This window comes from Haemaphysalis longicornis, unplaced genomic scaffold (assembly GCF_048455015.1).
Source record: "Haemaphysalis longicornis isolate Haplotype H1 unplaced genomic scaffold, Haemaphysalis longicornis Haplotype H1 scaffold_10, whole genome shotgun sequence".
NCBI classification, from domain to species: domain Eukaryota; kingdom Metazoa; phylum Arthropoda; class Arachnida; order Ixodida; family Ixodidae; genus Haemaphysalis; species Haemaphysalis longicornis.
The window spans coordinates 114,210,691-114,233,570 of NW_027526204.1; the positions used below are offsets into that span (position 1 = coordinate 114,210,691).

General features: G+C 51.1%; 1 protein-coding gene across 1 annotated transcript in view; it reads left to right on the forward strand.

Moving 5' to 3' along the window:
- Positions 1 to 21,167, forward strand: part of LOC144159148 (DNA (cytosine-5)-methyltransferase 1-like) — a 118,163-nt gene extending 96,996 nt beyond the window's left edge. The window contains exons 3-4 of the mRNA XM_077690454.1: positions 9,387 to 9,673; positions 15,873 to 21,167. Coding sequence (XP_077546580.1) covers positions 9,387 to 9,673; positions 15,873 to 19,316 — 3,731 coding nt within the window. The 3' untranslated portion in view covers positions 19,317 to 21,167. The remainder of the gene's footprint in view (positions 1 to 9,386; positions 9,674 to 15,872) is intronic.
- The last annotated feature ends 1,713 nt before the right edge of the window (positions 21,168 to 22,880 follow it).

Genomic DNA, 22,880 nt, shown 5'->3' on the forward strand with positions numbered 1-22,880 from the left:
AGTCACCCTGCGCAACCCATTGCCGGACCTCACGGCGTAGGCTGCGCGTTACGTTGGCGCGCCTCGAGGAGCTTCCTCTGGCAACCCCTCCTGTGCGCAACTTTGCGCGCTGGGGGGCGGTGACCCGGTCAGCGATTTCGCCGGTTGCGGGTGTTGTAGCGGTGCGTCGGGAACCTTCCTTCCGCACCCCCCTCTAGCTCGCGACCTCGCGAGTCCGAAGTGGGAGCGTCGGCAGTTTCTCCTCTTGGAAAGTACTGCTTCAGCTCGCCCACGTGAATGGGGGCGCTTATTCGACCTGACCTCGGGTCTTTCAGCTTGTAATTCAGCCGCGAGATCTTCTCGGCGACTACGAACGGTCCTACCCACTTGGGTGCAAGACCGGCCGCGAACCCTGCGCTGGCATCGCTCAGCGCGTGGTTACGTTTCAAGACAGTGTCGCCCACTTGGTACGCCACGTCTCGATGAGCTCGGTCATAGGCCGTCTTTTGGTCGACCCTGGCTTTACCGCGGCTGCGGTTCGCCTCCTTGATGGCTTCTGCCAAACGCTCGCGCAAGCGCCGTGCGTAAGCCGCATCTGCTGCTTTCGCGGGGACTGCGGTCGACCTCCTGGCCAGAACCGTGTCCGTCGGTGTGTTCAGCTCCCTGCCGAACATCAGAAATGCGGGCGTGAAGCCCGTGCACCGATTCACGCTTGTGCGCAGAGCGAAGGAGATCGAGCTCAAGTGCTCATCCCAGTCTTGTTGCCGCCGGGCATATGCCCCAAGCAGTGGCTTTATGTCTCGATTTCGGCGCTCCGTCACGTTAGACTGGGGGTGATAGCACGATGTTGTTTGCTGCCTGACACCCATTGCCGCGCACGCTTCACGAAACAACCTTGATGTGAAATACGTGGCGTTGTCGGTAATCAGCCGCTCAGGAAATCCGTAGCGACAAAACACCTCAGACAGCTTTTGCAGGACCTCCTGTGCTGTCGCTTTGCGCAGCGGATAGAGTTCAGCGATCCCACTGAAGTGGCATGTCACCACGAGTACAAACTTGTACCCTCTCTTGCTGCGCGGCAGCGGGCCCATCAGATCGCACGCCAGGACCTCCCATGGCTTTGTGCTCACGATAGGCTGAAGCAAGCCTGGCGCCTTACCGCCTCGCGGTTTGCGCTCTTGGCAGACGTGGCATGTGCGTACGTACCTACATACTTGTGCCTTCATGCCGGGCCAGGTAGCATACCGACAAAGCTTTTGCCATGTCTTTGGCGCGCTACCGTGGCCGTCTGCGTCGTGGTAGTGCTGCAATGCAGCACACCTCAGCTTGCTCGGGATAACGGCTTTAAAACACTCACTTGAGTCATTTTTGCCGGGCACGTATTTCAGCAGAGCTCCATCGGCATCAAGCAGGTAACTTTCCAGCTCACTCGCAGCAATACCAGCTGCATTAGAGCCCGCGCCAGCCGCAATACCAGCAGCTTCCCGGCGCCCGTCATTCACCGGTGTTCGATTTGCCTGAGGGTCCGTCTCTTCATTAAGACTGGCGATCACCTCCCGACAAAACAAGTCCTCCTGCTGAGCCTCGACTAGCTCTTCCCGACTGAACGCAACCTCGAGCGGAACTCCTCCCCCGACGAGATGCACGTGCTCTGAGCTTCCGAAACTTGGGTCCTCCCGCGTTCCGCGCTCTCCCCGCGCCGAGAAGGGTCGCTGACCTACAGCGTCCTCCTCGGCCTCTCCGGCCGGTTGGGTGTCGTCCACCGGCGCCCGTGACAGCGCGTCCGCGACCACATTCGTGGCACCTTTGCGGTAGCGAACTTCGAATTCGAAGCGTTGCAATGCCAGGGCCCATCGCGCGAGCCTCCCGCTGGGCTCACGGAGGCGGGAAAGCCATGTAAGGGCCATGTGATCAGTCTCGATCGTGAATTTGACCCCCTCTACGTACATCTCGAACTTTCGAAGTGCGTAGATTATGGCCAGACACTCCTTCTCGGTGACCGAGTAGTTTCGCTCTGCCGGTGTCAGCGCACGGCTCGCAAAAGCCACGGGTCGCAGTTGTTCTCCATCCACCTGGAGGAGCACTGCCCCTACGCCGAGGTCACTCGCGTCTGTTTGGATCACGAATGGCCTGTTCAGATCCGGCAGTTTCAGCGATGCAGTGTCTGCGACAGCTTTCGCCAGCTGGCGTAGGCTGCTCTCCTGCTCCTCTCCCCACTCCCAAGGGGCGGATTTCCTCAGCAACTTTGTCAAGGGTGCTTGCAGGCGCACGCAAGCGGGGATAAACTGGCGGTAGTAGCCGATCATCCCTAGGAAGCGCCGAACTCCGGCGACATCCTTCGGCGTGGGAAACTCCAAGATCGCCCGGAGTTTCTCGGGATCGGGGGACACCTGTCCGCGTTCGATCCGATAGCCGAGCAGGCTCACTTGAGCGCTGCATATTTGCGCCTTGGCAGGATTGATGGTTATGCCCGCCGCCCTGAGTCGTCCCAGGACGTCTCTCAGGTGGCAGAGGTGCTCCTCGAAGGTGCGGGAGTAGACGACAATGTCGTCCAAATAGGCGAGGGCATGCTGCCACTTTGCCTCACCGAGCACCCGGTCGATCAGGCGTTGGAATGTGCTCGGACTTCCGCACAAACCGAAGGGCATACGTACGAACTCGTACAGCCCCCGATGGCAAGTGAACGCTGTCTTGCATTCATCGCCGGGACGCATCTCGACCTGAAGGTACCCCTTGCTGGCGTCCAAAATGGAGAAGTATTTTGCGCCACCGAGATTTGCGACGATTTCGTCAACGCTCGGGAAGGGGTACGCATCCTTTTTCGTGACCGCATTCAGCCGCCGATAGTCGACGCACAAACGCCAGCTACCGTCCTTCTTTCGCACGAGCACCACTGGAAACCCCCAAGGGCTCGTCGAGCGGCGGATAATGCCTGCTTTCAGCAGTTCCTCCAGCGCCTCGTCAGTTGCCTGCCTCTTGGCCGGGCTGACGGGCCGGGGATTGCATTTCCATGGTTGAGCATCGCCGGTGTCTATGCAGTGCTGCACCAACCTTGTGCAACCTGCTTGCTCAGTGAATATCTCGCCGAAGTCACCTAACAACGACAAGACGCGGTCACGCTGCGCTGCTGTCAGCTCGCTAGCACTTGCTAGGAGCGCGCCCAATTCCTCGCCCTGACCTCGGGGTGGAAGGCGCGCAGCGCAGAAGAAATCAGCCGCGGCGGCAGCAACGACCGAGCCCGGAGGTTGCTGCGCGCGCCGGCTACCGGCAGCGCCTGAAGCTCCTGCTTCCCGCGGCGCGAGAGACGTTTCGGCGGCGCGCCCATGCAGTGACTTCTCTGCGGGCGGCGGCTCGAAAAACGGTTTTAGCGGCCTAAACGGGCCCTCCCGATAGCCTACGTTGCCGACGTCCACGACGCGATTACGCTGCGCCGCTGTCAGCTCACTAGCACCTGCTAGGAGCGCGCCTAACTCCTCGCTCTGATTTCGGGCTGGAGGGCTGGCGGCGCAGGAGAAATCAACCGCGCCGGGAGCGGCAACACCCGAGCTCGGAGGGTGCCGCGCGCGCCGGCTATCGGCTGCACCTGAAGCTTTTGCTTCCCTCGGCGCGCGGGACGTTTCGGCGACAGCCTTACACAGCGACCTCGCTGCAGGCGGCGGTTCGGCGAACGGCTTTAGCGGCGTAAACGGGCCCTCCCGATAGCCTCCGTTGCCGATGTCCACGACCAGTCCAACCTTGGACATAAAGTCTCTCCCCAGAATGACTGGGACCGTCAGTCCGGGCAAGTGGACGAAACGCATTCGCCGTACACGCTGACTCCAACGCGCGACGAGGCGTACGTCACCGCGTGACGTAACATCACCACACGCAAGCTGGAGCGGCAACTTCCGCGCGCGCAGCCGAATAGCTTTGCGCTCGAGATGGGAAACGACCTCGTCCCCTACGAGTGAAGTGCTTGCCCCGGTGTCCAGCAATGCCTTAAAACTCCGCCCCGCAATTGCGAGGTCGAGAAAGGGCGCAGGCGCGCTGGTCGGAACTCCGACTCTGAATGCGGCGGGCGCGGTGATGTTTTCCTCTCGGGCGCGTTGATCAGCCGCCGGCGACTTCACCGGCGGCCCGCTGCGTTTCCCTGCCCACCTGGGCAGATTCGCATCATGTGACCAACTTGGCCACACCTGAAACAGCGAACAGAATTCCGTGCTGCTTGCTGCGCCGATCGAGGCTGCTCGTACGCTCCGCGGCCAGCTGGCCGCATCCGGTTCTCCGGGGGAGAGTTGTGAGCGGGTGCCAGCAACTGCGGCTGCGCCGATCCCGTGTAGGGATGCCCACTTGGGCGTGCGTTCGCCGGCCGATCACCTGACCGGTTTGTTGTGTGCACAGCACGCGGGGCTGCCAGGACCTCCGGCCGTATCGCCTCCGCGTTGCGCAACCCATACGAGTAGGGGTCCAGCGCTCGGTCCCAGAGACCGAGCGTTTCTCGCTGACTGGGTATCAACGTAGAGCCGACCTCGACTCGTCCGCTGCCCGTAACGCCGCGCCAAGCACAGCTTGGTTCCAGTGTTTCCACCGGAGGCGGCGGTGGCCGATACGCGCGTGCAGCCGCAATTGCTGCTTGCACACGACGAGATTCGGCCGCCAGCTCGTTGAGATCTCTGCACCTGCAGTTCCTCAAGTACAAGGCAAAGGTGGGGTGGCATTGCCTGATGACCCGATCGACCCGCTCCGAGTTCGGGGCATGTGGGTCGGCGTACTCGTAAAGCTCCTGCATCGCACGGACATACTCGATCATCGATTCGTCCGGAGCTTGGGTGCGCATTTCCAACTCTCTACGCATCCGCGGGAGGTAGTCGACGGGCAGGAATTCCTCCCTGAACATCGTTCGGAAGTCATCCATCGTGCGCGCCGTGTGGCCTATCACTCGATACCACCGGGCGGCATGGTCGACTAGGGCTGCGGGCAGAACTCTGTGCAGCACCTCGCTCTCGCTGATGCCGGACGCCTGCTCGTAACGGCTCAGAGCCAGCAGGAAAGCGTTCGCGCTCACTTGATCGCTATAACCGCTATACGTCGGCATCGGTAGCTGCACCCTGGGAGCGGGTGAGCGCGCCGCCTGCAGCACTTGCTGCATGGCGCCTGCGAGAGCGTTCGCGATGGACGCTGCATCCACAGTCATTCCTTCGCTTACGGGCGCCTGCGTGCTCACTTGCACGAGAGGCGCGCCGCATGGGGCTTCAGCATTTGCGTAGGCCCGGCGCACGGTGGTTGAAAGCGCGGCGTCACCTGACGTAGAGCGCTCGTGGAATTCGGAACTTCCCGAAATTCTCGTTGCCGCGCGAGCCGCAGCATCTGCGTAGGCCCGGCGCATGGGGGTTGAAAGCGCGGCGTCACCTGACGTAGAGCGCTCTTGGAATTCGGAACTTTCCGAAATTTTCGTTGGTGCGCAAGCCGCAGCATCTGCGTAGGCCGGGCGCATGGTGGTTGAAAGCGCGGCGTCACCTGACGTATAGCGCTCGCGGAATTCGGAACCTTCCGAAATTCTCGTTGCCGCGCGAGCCGCAGCATCTGCGTAGGCCCGGCGCATGGTGGTTGAAAGCGCGGCGTCACCTGACGTATAGCGCTCGCGGAATTCAGAACTTTCCGAAATTCCCGTTGGTGCGCAAGCCGCACTCGCGGTTGCGTAGGGGCCGTGGAGAAGGGGGACCCGAGCCGCTCCTGCGGCTGCGGTGGGCGCTGTTGATGCAGAGCATCGCGGGACCTCCCGGGCATGATCACAAAGGTCAGCCAACAGCATCAAATCCGCCAACTCATAATGCTGTGCCATGTTCCTCGGAGCTAGCGAACCTCGAATTCACTTGAAAACGAGCCCCACGTTGGGCGCCAAAAATGTGGGGACCAGGGTTCTAACGGCGGCCTAGCTCGATCCTCGAGATCCGGCCGCAAGGCTAGCTCCACTGAACACCGCCGCGGATCACCAACTTGGCGTATCGGCAGCGAACAGCAAGGAACACAGGACACAGAATTCGCCCACTCCGACGTTTATTGCAATGCAATAAAGGAGACGTCGGGCGCGTCGTTCTACACCGCCGACCACCTTAGCCGGGCGGGAGAGACAGGCGCGAGGGCGGACAAAAAAAGGCCAAAAAGGAGCGAGTCGTACTTACGGCCGCTCCCGACGATGGTTCGTGTCCAAAGAGGCCCTACCTCCGTCGCCCGCCTCGGACCAGGCCGCCGGAGCTTCCGGGCAAACCTGTCACGTGAGGGGGTCGGCCGCGCCCCCTCGCTCTCGCGGGTATCCTCCCGGAGGGGGAAGCGCGCGACCGCGAAGAGAGAGGTACCACCCCTCTCGCCTCCGCGGCGGGCCGAGAGGGATAGGCAAGATGGCGGAGCTCCGCAATTCCCACAAGCTAAACCTGGATGAACAAAGCTCTATGTAACGCATTTCTGGATTTAACGAAGTTTTTAAATTCCCATTTCCAGTCCCATTGAAGCCCACGTGTTTTCGACCTTTATGTAACGAACGCGTTATGACAATCAACGTTGATGTAACGAATTCGCTACACTGATTAGTCATTATTTTTTGCTCTTTTTCTGAAAAATCGGCCCGAGAAATGCACTAATTTAGCTAATTTTGCCCGCACCACAAACTACCGTGCTTTTTCCACGTGTGAGTGCAGTGTCACTTAGGTGCACGGCCTGCCCGTCGGCGTGTAGTGGCGCGTCTTCATTGCTATCTGTAGTGCCAGTTCGTTGGTGATGAGCTCTGCTGTTAGAAACGGAAAAGTTTTGTCTTATCAAGGCAAGGTCGCAATTTTAAATGCCTTCTCCGGTGGCGAGAAAGAAGAACGTCTTCCCCCGGTACAGTATCCCAGCTAGCACACTCTCACCAATTTGGAGCATCAAGTTCATCAAATTCACAAAAATGCACCCTTTCAGCATAATTTTCGTTCCTTAAATGCGTTAAGGCACCGAAGAGTATCAAAAGGCAAAAGTGATACTTAAAGGAGCCATGAAGAGAAAATGCAAGTTGGTTTTATTCGAAAGATTTCGTGTTTTATAGTGCCCCCAGCGCTTGTCCGGATACAAACGATGCTTTATTCACTGAGAAATTAAACAATTCAGGTTAAAATTTTGATTTTCCCGCTCAATCGTGCGTTTTCGTGGTCCCAAGTGACATCACTGAAACCGACCGCTCTGCAGCCTAGAGTACCTTCATTCACGCATCCGCCGTACAGGGTAGAGACACGTATACGCTGGCGCCGCCATTTTCGGTTGCTCGCTCGCCGCCGAAGCGAGTCATTGTGTCAAAACCACGCTAAAATTATCGCCGCAACGCGGTTTACTGAAGAAGTTTGAATCATATTGTCTGTTTCGCGTTGCTAGGTCTCGTGGGAAACGAAAAGAATAACGCGTTGAGCCCGTTGGCCCAATTGCGGCGGCACGGGACCGTTCAAAGGTTGTCTCCACCCTGTACAGCGCTGTTGGTTTGTTCCCGCGTTTCTTTACGTTCCGTAACCTAGATGGCGCCACCATACCGTGGCAAGCGTTTGGTTTGTTTTTGCCCGCATTTAAACCTGGCTTGTTTTTGTTCTGGGAGAAAATATTCGTTCCCTGAAACAGTGCTCGCTCGACAAATGGTGTCACGTAAGACACCGTTGCTTGCGTCAATCGGCCAGTGTAGTCTGAGACAACCCCAAGCCCCGTAGTGCTGTGCAGCGAAACCAAGCATGCTGTGCGCAGTACGAACAGCAGAACGCATCAGTACTTCTATGTTTACATGTGCTTTCGTAACTTCCACTGTTTGTCCCATCATTCTTATTGCTTTGTAAAGAATGTGCCCTAAATTTAAGCGCAAATCGCTCGTTCGTCTAGTTTGTAAGTTCTACCTAATTTGCGTCTGCTTCTGCCAGCCTCCGCCAATCGCAGAGCTTAGCTCATGTGACGACATAGGTTCTGTTGCGGGAAATGAGCTGGTGGGTCGCATGACCATTCCCGTTTTTCCTAATTATGTAGCTTATTTGAGCGAAGTTTACGTTAAAAGTGGTGTCAGTATGATTCTAACGAGACAATCTTTTGAATGAACCAAACTTGTGTTTTCTCTTCATGACTCCTTTAAAGTTACATTTGTTGATAGGGGGGTAAGTGTCATTGCTTCTTTGGAGTGCCCTGTAGTTACAGCTCACAGGAACGCAGCTGGCGCAAATTACGCAGTTTCACTATGAAATAAATTGTTGAAGGGTGAGCTCACCGTCATGGAAGTCAAGCATTTTGATTTCATTTCTGCTTCACTCACGTGAGGATTAACTGAAAATCTGCGTGTAATGAAAACCTGCGCACAACGAAAAATTAGGAAACTTTGCCTACAACGTTATATCCACGTTTCACCTTAGTAACTTTTTTTTGTGCGTGCGCATGTCTCCTTTGAGTCGTGCATCATGCTGACGTACCGCCCAACAACACTGGCTGGGTCTACCAGGAAAGGAAGGATGTGGACGAATGATAGCTGGACTATGTTGAGGGTTTCTCCTTCACATGCCAGTCCAGAAACTAATGGGTTTTTTATAATGAAGGAGGTCGACACCATTCACATGCATACAAGAGTTCCTGTGCCATAGCGGGGAAAACTATTTGGATATTTGTAATCTTGTCTGTGGATGCTTGCTCATGTCTACATGCTGCGCATCACAGAAGCTCCATCATCATTGTAACTTAATATATTACTAGAGAGGCTGAGTTGAAAAGGAAGAGATAAGATAGATGAGTAAGATATCTGCTTGTGTTCTAATGCATTCATGGGTATTTAACCCTTTGATGCCCAGTGTTGCTTAGGAGCAACAACTCAAACAGTATATTATTTTCTCGCACTTTTTGGTTTTTTTTTTTTTCGACATTTCACACCATCTATCCACAGACAAAGAATCCCAGACCTTCAAAAGTTAAAGAAGAGAGCGCAGCACACATTTCTACGTGCTGAAAAAATATTTATGCGTGTCAACTCGCATCAAAACTTGCATCGAGCCCGGGTGGCTCAATGGGCTACGACAGTTAACGAAAATTGTGCGATTTCGTTGTTACAAATAATAGCAATATAAATTTTGCGTTATTGTCTTACCTTGAACCAGAAAGCATTGTGATCAAGGCACTGGCTCATTGTGAGCCAGTGCCCAGTGTGTCCTAGTGTCCGTCCTAATGAACCAAATTTTTTTTGCGACTTTACATTTGTGATGTCACAAGTCCTTTTAGATCATAAAAAACTTCCCACACGTTTAAACAAAATAATAAAGTTTTGGGCCTCAAAGGGTCAAGTACTTAAGTGTTTCGGTGCATAATGTCTTATCAACTATATGTCCTAATTAGTATCTTTGCGAGAGGAACTGACTGTGTTTTTGTTCAACGGTGAATTGATGCAGCGGCCGGACCTTCATCGGCACCCGCGAGCGGCGACTGCGTGGACATGCCAGTGCAATTGGCCGTGGACACGTTGGCTGCCGGCACAACTAGCAAGAAAGCAGCAGCAGTGCGCAAGCCTGCCCGAGACTGTGACGATGTTCCCCCGGCTAAGAAGGAAAAAAAACGAAGGAGCAGTTCTTCTGCGGTGCAGCCTAAAGTTAATGGCAACAATGCTGTACACAAGAAGGTTGCCTGGTGCAAGGACTGCCGAAAAAGACTCAACTCTCCCGAAATTGTTTTCTTCAAGGTAAGCACCATTAATTCACCGATTCCTGATGAGCCAAAAGCAATTGTGTAGTAATGCCAGTCATGTCAAAGTTCTCATGGATAGTAAAACATCTGCACTTTTAATTATACCTCTGTACCATGAAAACCGAAATACTGCTACTATTGCATCTTTTAACTTGAACGTGAGGTTATGTGGGCGAGATTTCCGTCTAACGACGACGATATTTGAACGCAAAGCTTTCTCGCGATGGATTCTTTGGTTGACCAATCCCACACTGCAAGTATATGCTACTCTGGAGGTTTCCACCACTTTTCCAGAATGCCCACAGCAACTCGGGTGTGCACTTCTTAGGCCTAACATTTGGGTTTGGGGTGTACAGCGTACCTGCTGCTTGGCGTTCGCTTCGACCATGTCGAAATGGAGCAATAGGATAGACGTCGGCTTCACAACATGAGAGACCCAGGTTCGATTCCCACCACGGAAGCATTTTTTCTTTCACTTCATCCACGATCATTCATCATCATCGGCTGATAAAGTTGGCTTTCCTGCAGGGCGTACTAATGTACAACGGCATCAGTGCGGACACAAAAGCTTCGCTTTAAAACCAGGTTTTCGTAGGTTAATGTTTATCAATTCCACTGATATTCTAATGTATATGAAAAGTGCTTTAATCACAGTTTTGCAGATAGTATACAGCATTTTCCATAAGCTGCCGGGAAAGGAGGAAAATACTCACAAACCAGCTCTCTCGGTGGCCCGCGCGCCTTCCGCTCCCGGCGAACCAGCGTTGCCTGTACGCGCTGGGCTGCTAACATCGCTCGGCGCGTTGTGCCTCGCTGCGTAGTTCAGGAGTGTTTCGCACCGTGTGCTTAGTTTTTGCGGAACTTTCAACTGTTTCAGCCAATGCAGACGGAGCAAAATCCATTTATCACATGCAAAGCTGCGACAGGGAACGGAACCTCCTGAAATGTTAGAAGTAACTTTATCCTTTACAATACAGCATTGATTGATTGGTTGATTGATTAATTGATTGATTATGGGGTTTAACGCGCCGACGTTTCATAGGTGTTGAGGCGCGCCATAGTGGAGGGCTCCGGATTAATTTTGACCACTGGGGATCTTTCACGAGCACCGATACAATACGATTACAATAACTTCTCATTCCTTCTAGTCAATTTAAAATACGATACATTGTTTGGTCATTATATCCGATTGGCATTAAACAATCCCTTTTCATCTACTCTAACTTTTAAAATCACAGCGTTCTGTATACTTTTTTTCAGGCGAATGCATTACTGCCAAACGATATGAAAGGATAACTTTCTCCATCGCACACTGCTGGTCGATAGCAGGATAAGCAGGCACCCAATGTGAAAACGCAGCTCGAGATACGTGAACGCTTCATTTGGGAAATAGCTCAACTTGTTCACAACGCGGTCAAAGGAAACGCTTCTAATCCTTTTGCGTTGTCACGGAATCTAAAGTACTACAATTACAAAACAGTTACTGCTGATCGTGTAAAGCATTTGTGGTGCAAGCAGCGGTTCCACAAAGGTGGGCTCCGAGCGACAGGCCACATGCGCTGCGCAGAGTTGATTTTTTGATTGTAGGGTTTTAACGCGCCAACGCAACGCAGGCGATGAGGCGCGCCGTAGTGGAGGGCTCCGGATTAATTTTGACCACCTGGGGATCTTTAACGTGCGCCGAAATCTCGTACACACGGGCATTTTTGCTTTTCGCGTCCATCAGAAAAGCGGCCGCCGCGGCCGGGAATCAAACCCGCGACCTCGTGCTCAGCAGCGCAACGCCTTAGCCACTGAGCCACCGCGGCGGGTGCTGCGCAGAGTTAGGCCAATCATGATCACGATGATGATCAATCACTATTGACTCGCCCAAATGTCGATCCTTCTGCTCAACCTTCGAATAGTAATTTGAATGGTTGTGCGGTCGTGTTATTTTTCCGCCCAGGTAATTTCGTTTCGTCAGTAACCGTCGAAAGTCTAATTAAGAAAGATTATATTGCATTGCAATGTCAACAGCGTAGCAATCGCCTTGTCGAAAGTCCATCGCGAGCGCGGATCAGCGTGACCCACATATGCTGTGCGCGCTCCGCATTCGACGTCCGCGCTTCCGTAAACATGACTAATCGGTGAAAATAACAAGCATTGTGGCATCGAAAATACGTATTTACCCGCTGATATGGATTTTTATGTCAATCGGTGCCGTACCGGTAGCGTTCGCATCACAGAACTGTGGAGCACCACTGGCACCACTGCCTCCAGTGCTACTGCTGCTTACAACAGCCGGGGCCGGCATCTTCTGCTCTGGCAGCAATTTAGCAGCTAAAATCCGTCCGCAGATGGTGAAAACAAAACAGAACACACACACACAAGCACTACAACCGCTAACTTAACACCAAACCACTACGGTTCACTCGGTAATGCACGGGTACCAAGCAGACGCATGGAAAGAACGGAGCACTTAGCAGCCCAGCGCGGCGGTTTCAGCGGTCGCTTCATAGACGGCGCTAGCGTCTGGTCAGAAAAAGCAAATGGCGGCGCCCACTTCAAACAAGGAAAATGGTGTATATGCAGACTAGACACAAACAGTTTTCATCCTCGCAGTTTAACAGAAATAAAGTGTAAAGAAAACAGGCTCTTTAGTGTTGAAATAAAGACAGCGGTAGTTGTGGCTGTTAGATTCTATACCAGGGGTGCTACAGCTGCGCCAATTGCGCCAGAGGGCGACATTTTCGAGCTGCTGCTACAAGATGCACCAAAACCACAAAATGGACCCAAATTGTTTCCGCGCTGCGAAAGCACAAAATTGAGGGCAGGTCCACCCTTTCCTAGCGGAATTACTCTCCAAGGTTGCCACTGGTGGATACTTTTTCCCAAATTGGTGAATTTGAAAGGTCCGTGGTGACCTGAAATTATGAATGGTGACTTTTGGCAATTTTCAACTAAGGACTTTCTCGGTCAAGTTATGGGTTCCAGTCGCTGTTGTGATCCTCATTCGCTTCTCTCATCGGCATCTCTTTTTCCGTCTGCCTCGACGGCAGTGCAAAGCTCTGCGCATGATGCGGCATTGAGGGGTTGTTTTTCTCATTTCACCCAAGATGTGGGCATGTCTAGCCGGGGTGCAAGGGTAGGCATCGGGGAGAGAAAGGTGGGATGCAAGTGGCACGGCTCACATGTAATCGTCCACCGCTACGGCTCGTGAACCGCGCTCCTAACTGAAGTGCGTTTTTGGGTGCTTATCTATCTAAGTGCAGACACTGCTTTTTTTTTGTGTTTGCAAGATAATGAACAGACATGCTGTGTTGCTAGCAACGAGAGCAGTAGCGTGGAAATTTGGACTTGTTGGTTCATAACTTACAAATATATAGCGCAGAAGACGAGAGACACAGACAAGTGCCGTGACATACGAGAGAGACTACAAGACGAGAGACATAGCGCCGTGTGTGTCTACTTGTCTGTGTCTCTCGTCTTCTGCGCTATATATTTGTAAGAAACGAGAGCAGCTTTGCTGGTTTGTAGCCTAGCAGGTGCCCCAATTGCTTGGAAATGCGATTAGAGAGAGAGAGAGAGAATGCATTTAATGGTAAAGGCGAGGTTAGCCGAGCCATATCGCTTAGCATGCTACACCATATGGATGAACGAAAGCATGAGGGTCTGTGAACTAAAATAAATAAATAAATAAATAATAAAAAACGAGGTGTTGCGCACGAGTGTTCAACCGCATTTACAGAGTTTGGAAAGCACATACACAGAGCTTGGAAGTTAAGTCGGTCACAGCGCTTTTTCCAAGCCAGTACTACGCAATAACACCAACAGAGCTTTGGTAGCCCGTACGGCCTGGCGTAAGTCCGACCAAGGGCCCAAAACTGCCCTTAGTTCAAGGCCTGCATGGTGTGGTATACACAAAGATGTTAGGAGAGTCTGCCTTGGCACTGTGAAATTTGGACAGGTACAGGTGACATGTTTGATGTCTTCTGTTACATGGCAAGATGGACAGAGTGGTGAAGAGTCCTGCCGAATTTTGCAGAGGAAATGCCGGAAAATTCAGCAGGATTCTTCACCACTCTGTCCAACTCGCCATGTAACAGGAGGAAGGCAGAAGGCACACAACTGAAAACTTCCTGCCCAAGGGCAAAGGGCGTGTTGTGTCCCTGCAGTCAATGACGAGCTGATGCGGGGGAACACTTAAAAAGGCGGTTTATTCCGAAAAAAAAAAAAAACAGCACCGCTTTTGTTGAGGTGGCGTTGGCGAGGGAGAGCGTATGTATGGCCTCGTAGGAGACGCCAATTGGCACGGGTCACAGAGGCGTGAACCCTGGCTTGCAAGTTGCAATCTTGCACAGCACAGACAACATACCCCAGTCTTAGAAGATCGCCTTGTAGGGGTCAGGAGGTGGTCGCTGACGTGTGGACCTGCATTGGACTAGTGCCTTGGTGGCCAAAGGGAGCAGGCTATCTGCTAGTGCAGCTGAAGGCATCGCTTTCCCCGTCTGTTCTGGCACAGCGTCTGCCCTTGTGAGGTATCACGTTCTGTTGAAAGGTGGTGACCCACACTTTCTCCGGAGTGGCTTGTCTTGCTCGAAGATGGCTGGAGAAGGTTGAGATGCAGGCGTTGTGTCATGCCGTCACTTCGGCGGGAAGGCATCATTTGTGCTTTCACCCAAGACATATTTTACCCTCTAAAACAAGTTTTCTTTGTGTTACTCTGCTCCTGTGCTGCTCCTCCAAAATAATACTTGTTACCAGTGCGAGCTGTGCTCCAGAAGCGGGTTTTTGTGCTCCAGAACGCAGTTTTTTTCTTCTTCGAAAATTGCTCCAAAAGCTGTTCTAGCTGTCCCACCCCTGCTGTACACCCAAGTTCCCTAGACCAGATAGTGTCGCTCTGCAGAGCTCGAATTCCTTGTGCATAATTTACGAGTCATCCGTGCAGTTACCTTATGACTTCGCCTCCTGAGTTCGATGGAGATGTAAGGCCCAAGTCTGTCATTGCCTCATTGTTTCTGTCTGTTCCTAAATCCAATGCCTACCCTTCTCCAAACACTTCTCTCGATTTTCTGATGCGTAACATGTACCAACTTGCTCGTGGTCCTTTCAGCATCCTTTCAGATGCACGGTTCCTTTAACTTTGCATTCACTGCTGCTTTATTGCTCTAATGGCAGTATTGTAATGCATTCTGACGTAATGGGAATGGACTTCTAATCCTGTTTGGCATTGGTTGTATTTAAGTGTCAACATCGACACCTTAAAAAGTCACGACTTTGATGTGGTGTGGCTGAGTCCTTTACTTGCCCTTAACAAAAGTTTCACGCAGCATAGCTTGCAGGCCCATTAAGATCCTCATTCGTACACTAGGCGGTGCCCACACGTTTTTTTTTTGTTAACAGAGCCTTCAAATAGAAAAACAAAAAATGAAGGTAATAAAGGTGGTCACGAATTTTGCAGAACAGGCCTGAAGTGCAGCTTAGTTTTATTCATGGTCCTGGGTACTTCGGGGACGTGCCACTTCTGTTGTATTTGGGCTACCATTTTGTCATTTGGTTGTTCACCATATTGACAAGAAACTTCCCGTCGATCAGCTTCTAATACAAGACAGAATTCCTAGGCTTATTGTGATTTCCGGAATCTGCCATGGCTTCCCAAACTCGCCATTCATTTGCAGTCATTCACTGTTCTAACTTCCACCTTGCAAACTGCCCTTGTATTGCTAGTGCCATTGCAACTCGTTTCTTATGCTTTGAACAGCTGATGCACCCTACAAGGTTGATCACCTAAGGTTTATGCACCCTACGTTTATGCACCCAAGGTTGATGCGCCCAACAGGGTTTATACACCGATGGTTTGAACAAGGGGCTCCCTACCTGCATCATGCTACAAGCTGTTGAAATCATTTCCCTGGTGGCATTTTTTTCTCATGCTGGGTGTGGGGTAAAGCAGGCCAGGATCTAAAAATATGAATGCAATGCAAAAATTACCTTTGCATTCAACAGAATGCTACACTCGTTTAAAACAAAACAAAGTAATCTTTCCCTGGCACACTGAGGACTCAGTGTGGATGCATACTTCAAGAGCATAGGGAATATGTTCACATACACACAACATAATCGTTTATCCCGGTATTCCTTTTTCAGTAAAAGAAAAGAACTTGTGGCGAGATGCCTAACCAGTATCGGTGTGTCGCTTTTTTTTTCTTGTCTAGGGTGACTGTGAAGGTGCCGTACCGGAGTGCGTGGCCATCATCGATCCGCAACTCACGTCATCCCTCAGCAGCCGGGACGATCTCACGGCGCAGCCGCTGTTCAAGCTCACTGAGTTCACCATATACGATGAGCACGACCACCTCTGCGCCTTCGATGGTGGCCTTATTGAAGCCGATGTTCCACTCTACTTCAGTGGCCATGTCAAAAGTGTCTGTGCTGAAGACCCAGGCATTGAAGACAGTGTCAGCGTTGCCAGGGGAGGGGCTGTTGTGGCGTGGTGGACATCGGGCTACGATGGCGGGTCCATGGTTGTGCTGGGCATCACGACTGAGCTTGCCGAGTACGTGCTTATGGCTCCCAGCACGCAGTACGAGCCGTATGTGAGGCGAATCCACGAAAAAAGCTACCTAATCAAGGGTGTCTTGGAAAAACTGGTTGAGAATGGCGGCAGTGCAAGCTTTGATGACGTGGTAGGGCATCTTGAGTCCTTGAGCGATCATCCTAAAGGCGTTGCGCCCTTTTCGCTAGAGACCTTGCACAAGCATGCACAGTTTGTTGTGGACCATGTCCAGGCGTACGATGCTGCTGGTAATGCTGACGACGAGAGGCCGCTACTGGAGAGTTCATTTATCAGCGAACTGATGCGTGTAACGGGGGCCATTGTCAGAGACACTTGCAAAGGCCAAATGTTGCCCTCAAAACTTCCAAAGAAGCCCTTTAACAAACTGGAGTCCCGGACGGTGTTTGTGATGCCGGCTATAGACAAAACAGTGGCAGAGCTGTTTGAAGGCAGTACGATTCCTGCGAGAAGTTCTGGCGCCCCACGAAGTGATAGGTGTGGCTTGTGTGAGGCTTGTCTGGCTTCAGAGTGCAAAGTTTGCATCTTCTGCCGGAATATGAAAAAGTACGGTGGAACAGGCACCAAGAAGCAGTGCTGCATTCGGAGGCGTTGCCAGCAGAGACGACCACGCGGTAATGACGAGCACCTTGGTGGTGACGCAATGGACCATGAAGTTGCGAAGCTCCCTTTAAAACCCTTTGAGGAAAGGGTGTTTCCGGTGACTACAGATAATGGGTGTGCTTGGATCGGCGAGCCGTTTGTGAGAACACAAGCGAAGTCCTTCTTGTCTGCTGATCTAAAAAATTGTAGTGTAACTGTCGGGCAAGATGTTCTTGTCATGTCATTGTTACACAAGACGGAGCCTTATGTTGGCCGTGTGACGGAGCTTGTCGAAAACCCTGGCGGCGAAAAGCTGGCTCATGTCATCTGGTTCCGGAGGTATGAAGAGACAGTGTTGGGTAGTGCTTTCTTAGGGGATGGTGACGAGGTTTTCTTGACCACGGAATGTGACTTGGTGCCTTTGGCGATTGTTGTTGACACATGTCGCGTTGCTTTCCGTGGCCCCGGTGCTGGAACAATTCCAAACGACACTGACAAGAAGTCGTTCTACTACAGCTTTTCTTGTGACGCCACAACGTGCACGTTCACAGCGTTGGAATCTGAAAGTGTGACATGCTTGTGCTCAAAGGTCAAGAATGGGGCTGCACGTAACGGAGCAAAGATATCATTAAAGGCTGACGACTGTGTGTTTGTGCGGCCTGATATTTTTCCTGAGCCGCCAAAACATGTTATGGGAAGTGTGATTAGTGACTTCTCAGATAAGGATGATGACGTGTTTTCTGAGAGGTACAGAAGAGACATCTGTCCCCCAAAGATAGACTGCCCGGGCCTGCCCCTTCCGTATGTCATCTGCCGTATACTCTCCTCTACGACTCAAAAAAACCAAAGCGGACCAGACTCTCTGGTTAAGGTTCAACGTTTCTTCAGAGACCGCGAAGTGTCTGGCAATTCTACTGAAGTCCTTCGTCTGTACCTGTCGACAGAAACATCTAGCATCAAGGCCACTGACATTGTCGGTCACTGCGAAGTTCATTACAGCGCTGCTGGCGTTGTGGGAAATTCGTTTGACACAGTGCGGCCTCCGTTCTACTTTTCACACTGCTATGATGTCGACAAAGGCAGCTTTCTTCCACCACCCAGTGATTCGAAGCAAGTTGGTCGTAACTTGGTTTCCAGGGTCGACACACTTCCCAACACCCTCATGAGCGCTGATGTCTACTGTGGCTGTGGAGGCCTGTCGTTTGGTCTCTTAGTTTCTGGTGTGGCGGCGCCTGCACTTGCAGTGAGTGACAATGAGCACCACTTAGCCACCTTCAAACAGAACTTCCCCAGTGCAGCAACTCCCCATGCCAGTCCTGCAAATGTGTTGAAGAAACTTAAGGCAGGTGGGATGGTTGACGATACCTTCAAAGGGCTCCGCCCGCAAGACATCGAAATTGTGTGCGGAAGCCCATCCTTGGTGTCTTCTTACAACACCCTGCCTCTTCAGCGTCGCGACAAGCAAGCATTCAGAAATTCCCAGCTAGTCACCTTCTTCGGATTTTGTGCTTTTTTCGATCCTTCCTATGTCGTGCTTGCTGTCGAAAGACGGGCTGTCAGCTACAACAAGGGTGCTGGCTTCATTTTTGCATTGAAGTGTCTGATTGAGCTTGGCTACCACACGTCTTGCAGTGTGCTCCAAGACGGCTGCTATGGGATGCCCCAGAGGCATCGCCGCATGATCATCTTGGGCGCCAAGCGTGGGCGTGCAAAACTGCCCTCTTTCCCAGTGCCAACGCATTCTTTCGAGCTTCCGGACAGGCACCTCTCCTTTGTCATTGATGGCCGTGCATATAGCAGCCCATTGAATGTGACTTCAGCAGCACCTTACTGCCGGACAACACTGAGGGACGCAATCGGTGACCTCCAGCTTGGCGCTGCGTACACCGCACGCCTGCCAGACTTCGCCGCCTACCTGAAGAGGTACTGCGAAGTGGACACTGACTGCTACAAGAAGATGACGCCTCTCTCCCAAGCCAGGATAGTGGCTGTGCCCAAAGAACCAGGTGCTGACTGGCGAGACCTTCCCAACCGTGAGGTTGAGCTGAGCGACGGCACCACCGCGTTCCGCCTCATCTACACGCACGAGTGTTTGGCGGCCGTGGGCACTGGCAACCGTCAGCGAGGGGTGTGCTGCTGTGCTGAAAATGAGAAGGGCCAGTGCGACCCCCTGTACCGCCAGGAGAACACGCTGATACCCTGGAGCCTTGTACACACAGGCCACCGCAGCAACCAGTGGAGCGGGGTCTACGGCCGTCTTCAGTGGGATGGTTACCTGCATGGCGTCGTGGTTAATCCAGAGCCGTTGAGCAAGGAAGGGCCCGTGATCCACCCGGAAGAGGACAGAGTGATTAGCGTCCGCGAGTGCGCCAGGATCCAGGGATACCCCGATGACTTTGTCTTTGTGGGTCCTCTGATGGAGCAATACAAGATGATTGCTGTCAGTGTGCCCCCGACGCTTGCCATGGCACTTGGGAGGGAAATAATCAAGGCTCAGCTGTAACAGCACTGCTCCAGTTATCCACAGTGCAAGCTTATAGTGCTTCCACAGTGCAGAGAGACGTCTGCGTTTGACAGAACTGGAAGGAGGGTCTTCTTGGACAGTTCTGGCAGTTTTCAGAGGCCTCAGAGGTTCAAGCAGTGCTTTTGCTTCCTTTCCTTGTGCCCTGGTAGTGCGAAAAAAGAAACTTATGGTGGGAGCAGGAGGGCCGTACGTATTGGCAATTGATTGTACTAGTATGATGCATTGACAGTGCTAAGGCAAACCACAAGGAAGGAAGGAGGCACAAGCACAGAACTGTTTGCAGGAAGCTAGAGATTACGTTTGAGTGAGTTGGTACGACACAATGAGCTAAAACAAACCACACAGTGCTAAAACAAACCACAAAAACGAACGAGGCGAAGACACAGTGCTGCCTCCGTGCTTTCGTGTTGTGCTCATGCCAAGTTCTTTAGACATCAAATCCCTCATCGTTGTACTTTTTTGTTTTACTCCTGTGTCAAAGTGTCACGCAGGCAGGGCTCATTTGGTTCATCGACTGAGCACTTGCTTTTGTTTTGTGCTATTGCTTACTGTTTTCTTATTGCCTAAGACATGTTTACCGGTTCTTTGTTATTTATGAGATTTTATATTGTTTCGTTTTCTTGTTTTGGTAATCAAAAAATCAGCAATGTGCTTCTATTTCATTCGTCATTGGTAACATTGGCAACAATATTTTTATGCGCACTTAAAATTCAGAATAGGAATGGTTTGCTTGCTTTAGCTGAGCATGACCTTGCTGTTCATAAAATTTGATTCTTGATGGCGCTGTTTGTTAATAAGGCCATGAACAGTTGTGTAGATTCATCAGTGCCGCTCAGCGGTCCCCTGCGGGTGTTTGGTTTGATTCCTCATTTAGCTTGGTCACATCTTAAAGACACTCCAAATGTACAGTAGACAAAACGTTGTTGCATAACAAAATGTGTGTAACCTGAAATGGCACTCAGATCCTCAGCTTGGAATGTACAGTGCATTTAACCAAATGGAAATCTGTGATATTTCGTGAAGATGTGTGTGCGGAAACTGACGAGCTAGAATAGTCACCATGTAGTCAACGCTGTCTGTGGTACAATGCAGTTTATCCGAGTAGTCATCTTAAGAATGGCCCAACTCAGGGCAAAAGCTAACACATCTAATGCAAGATGATGCTGCCCTGGGCCAAGTAACGATTCTTTCTAGCATTCTGAGTTTCTAAATACATGACTTGTTCACCTGGTGTGGTTTTTATTTTTGTTTATTTCTTTTCGTACGAATGACCGCGCAGCCTAAGCACAGTGTTGTGGTGAAGTCATCCGTTGTAAGATGCTTGATCTGTTACAGGCACAAGAAGGGACTTAGGTTCGGGATAGATTGGTGGGAGGGACCTTCAGTGTTCTTGTGCTGTCGTTGCGAAGTTGTTCGTCCCAAATGGGATCTATGTATTTTGTTCTTAATTCACAGCGGTTACTGCAAAATTATTGACTTGCTAACTGAGCTAAATATTGCATTGTTTCCCTAGTTATGACAGTCTCGTGCCAAATTTTGGTTTCATTTTTGTTCCTCTATGATTGGCACTGGAGTTGCACACTGCTTGTAGTGTTCATGAAAACATGAACTAGGTTTGAGTATCTGTTTGTTGTAGCTGGCGGCTATACCAACCAGAGATTTGGAATTTCTTGCCTTGTATTGGAAAGCGTTGTTCGTTTTATTTCATGAGACAGCTACCTCGGCACCGGTTTTCTCAGTTTTCTCATATTTGTAATTTGAGGCCATACTCTTTTGTGTCCAGTTGAAACACTTCTCGGCGAATGAATTGCGTTGTTAATAAAGGTTTTTTCAGTGAGTTTAGATGCACTGTTTTATTTTTTTTTTCTTGCATGCGCTTGCTGGGATGGCCCAGTCTCTCAATTTCGTTGTGGTTTGCCAGCAATCTTTACACCTCCGACCCCTGTCATAATGTAGTAGTAAGATGTAGGACCACTAGCATGAACTGACAGGGATTCCGCTGGGAAAAGTGGCAAAACAATGAGAACACAAATTGAAGGGAATCACATCTGGACCGAATTGGAGGCTTAATTCATTGCGTACACCATTGCACCATTGTTCACCGAATGCACTAGGAAGTTCAACCATGACGGGTGCGCTGGTAATTGCTTTTGGAATGCAAAAAGCATTGGCAGGTGTGCATCAAATAAAGGTATGTGGCACGTAAGAGTTCAGGTGGTAATGCGCGGTTCACGTGCGGTTTGTGCGGGTTTCTTCATAATTCTAGATGGCAGCATATAAATGCATATAAATATGTAGTTGGGTACAAGTCGGGAACGTCAACAGAGTGTCGTGTTCCACTCTACGGAAATGACAGAACTGTAGCGACATCATCGCCACTATCATCATCCGCATCCTTTCACCACGATCATCACCAGTGTACTGGACTGGCACGCAGAAAATGGCACGTGACACAGGGGTTGGAACACGACTCGGAAGCTGGGCGGCCGCTTGTTCTGGCCGGGCCTGCTCGACCTAAATAAATGTGGGAATCCACATCCGCTTCGCGCCTGCTTCCTACAGAACCGTAACATCAAAGCGCGCAACTGTTGAAAGAAAGGGATTCTGCTGGGAAAAGTGGAAAAACAATAGGAACACAAATTGAAGGGAATCACGTGAGCACTAAGTAGGAGGCTTAATTCGTTGCATACACCATTCAGTTCACTTAATGCACTAGGAAGTTCAGGCATGAGGGGGGCGCTGATAATTGCTTTTGGAATGCGAAAAACATTGGGAGGTGCGCATCAATTAAAGGTATGTGGCATGCAAGAGTTCAGGTGGTGATGCTCCGTTCATGTGCAGTTTGTGAGGGTTTCTTCATAATTATAGATGGCAGCATATAAATACACATAACATAAATGTATAGTTGGGTACAACCCAAGAATGCCAATAGAGTGTTCCACTGCCGAAATGACCGAACCACGACGTCACAGCGTGCGACCTTTGGAAGACAGGTTGCCCCTAAGGCGTGAAACCGTAGGCGTTTTTTTTTTTTTTTTTTGAAATGAACCAAATTCACAAACCGAAATTAAGTCAGATGAAACTTGGCAGCTTTCCCCTGAAAATCAGGTGCCAAGAAAAGAGGTGATATAACACCCTGGAAAAGTGTACGCATATCGTAGTTCATATCCAAAATGAGGCAGGTCCTGCTGCGGCAAGGGTCTAAATGAGCCAAATCCATTTGCCCAACCATTGAGTTTTCTTTTGTCGTGACTGTTCGGACTGTTTCGTGAATGTATTAAGAAGTGGTTTTTTTTTTTTTTGCTTTGCGGAGATCGCGAATCATATTTCAAACGGCAATTTAGAGATTGGCGAAACATCTGTCCCCAGACGTCGACGACAGAGTGAACAGAAGAAGTGAACGAAATGAAACAGCTGTGTAGCAATCATTTCATCTCGTCTCTCCGTCACTAAGCAGTAAATGTGATATTTTTAATGCGATAGCGTTGTTAGGCTCATTTTTCGATTCCCCCGTGGCTCCTAGCCGTCCGCTATCAGCCGTGC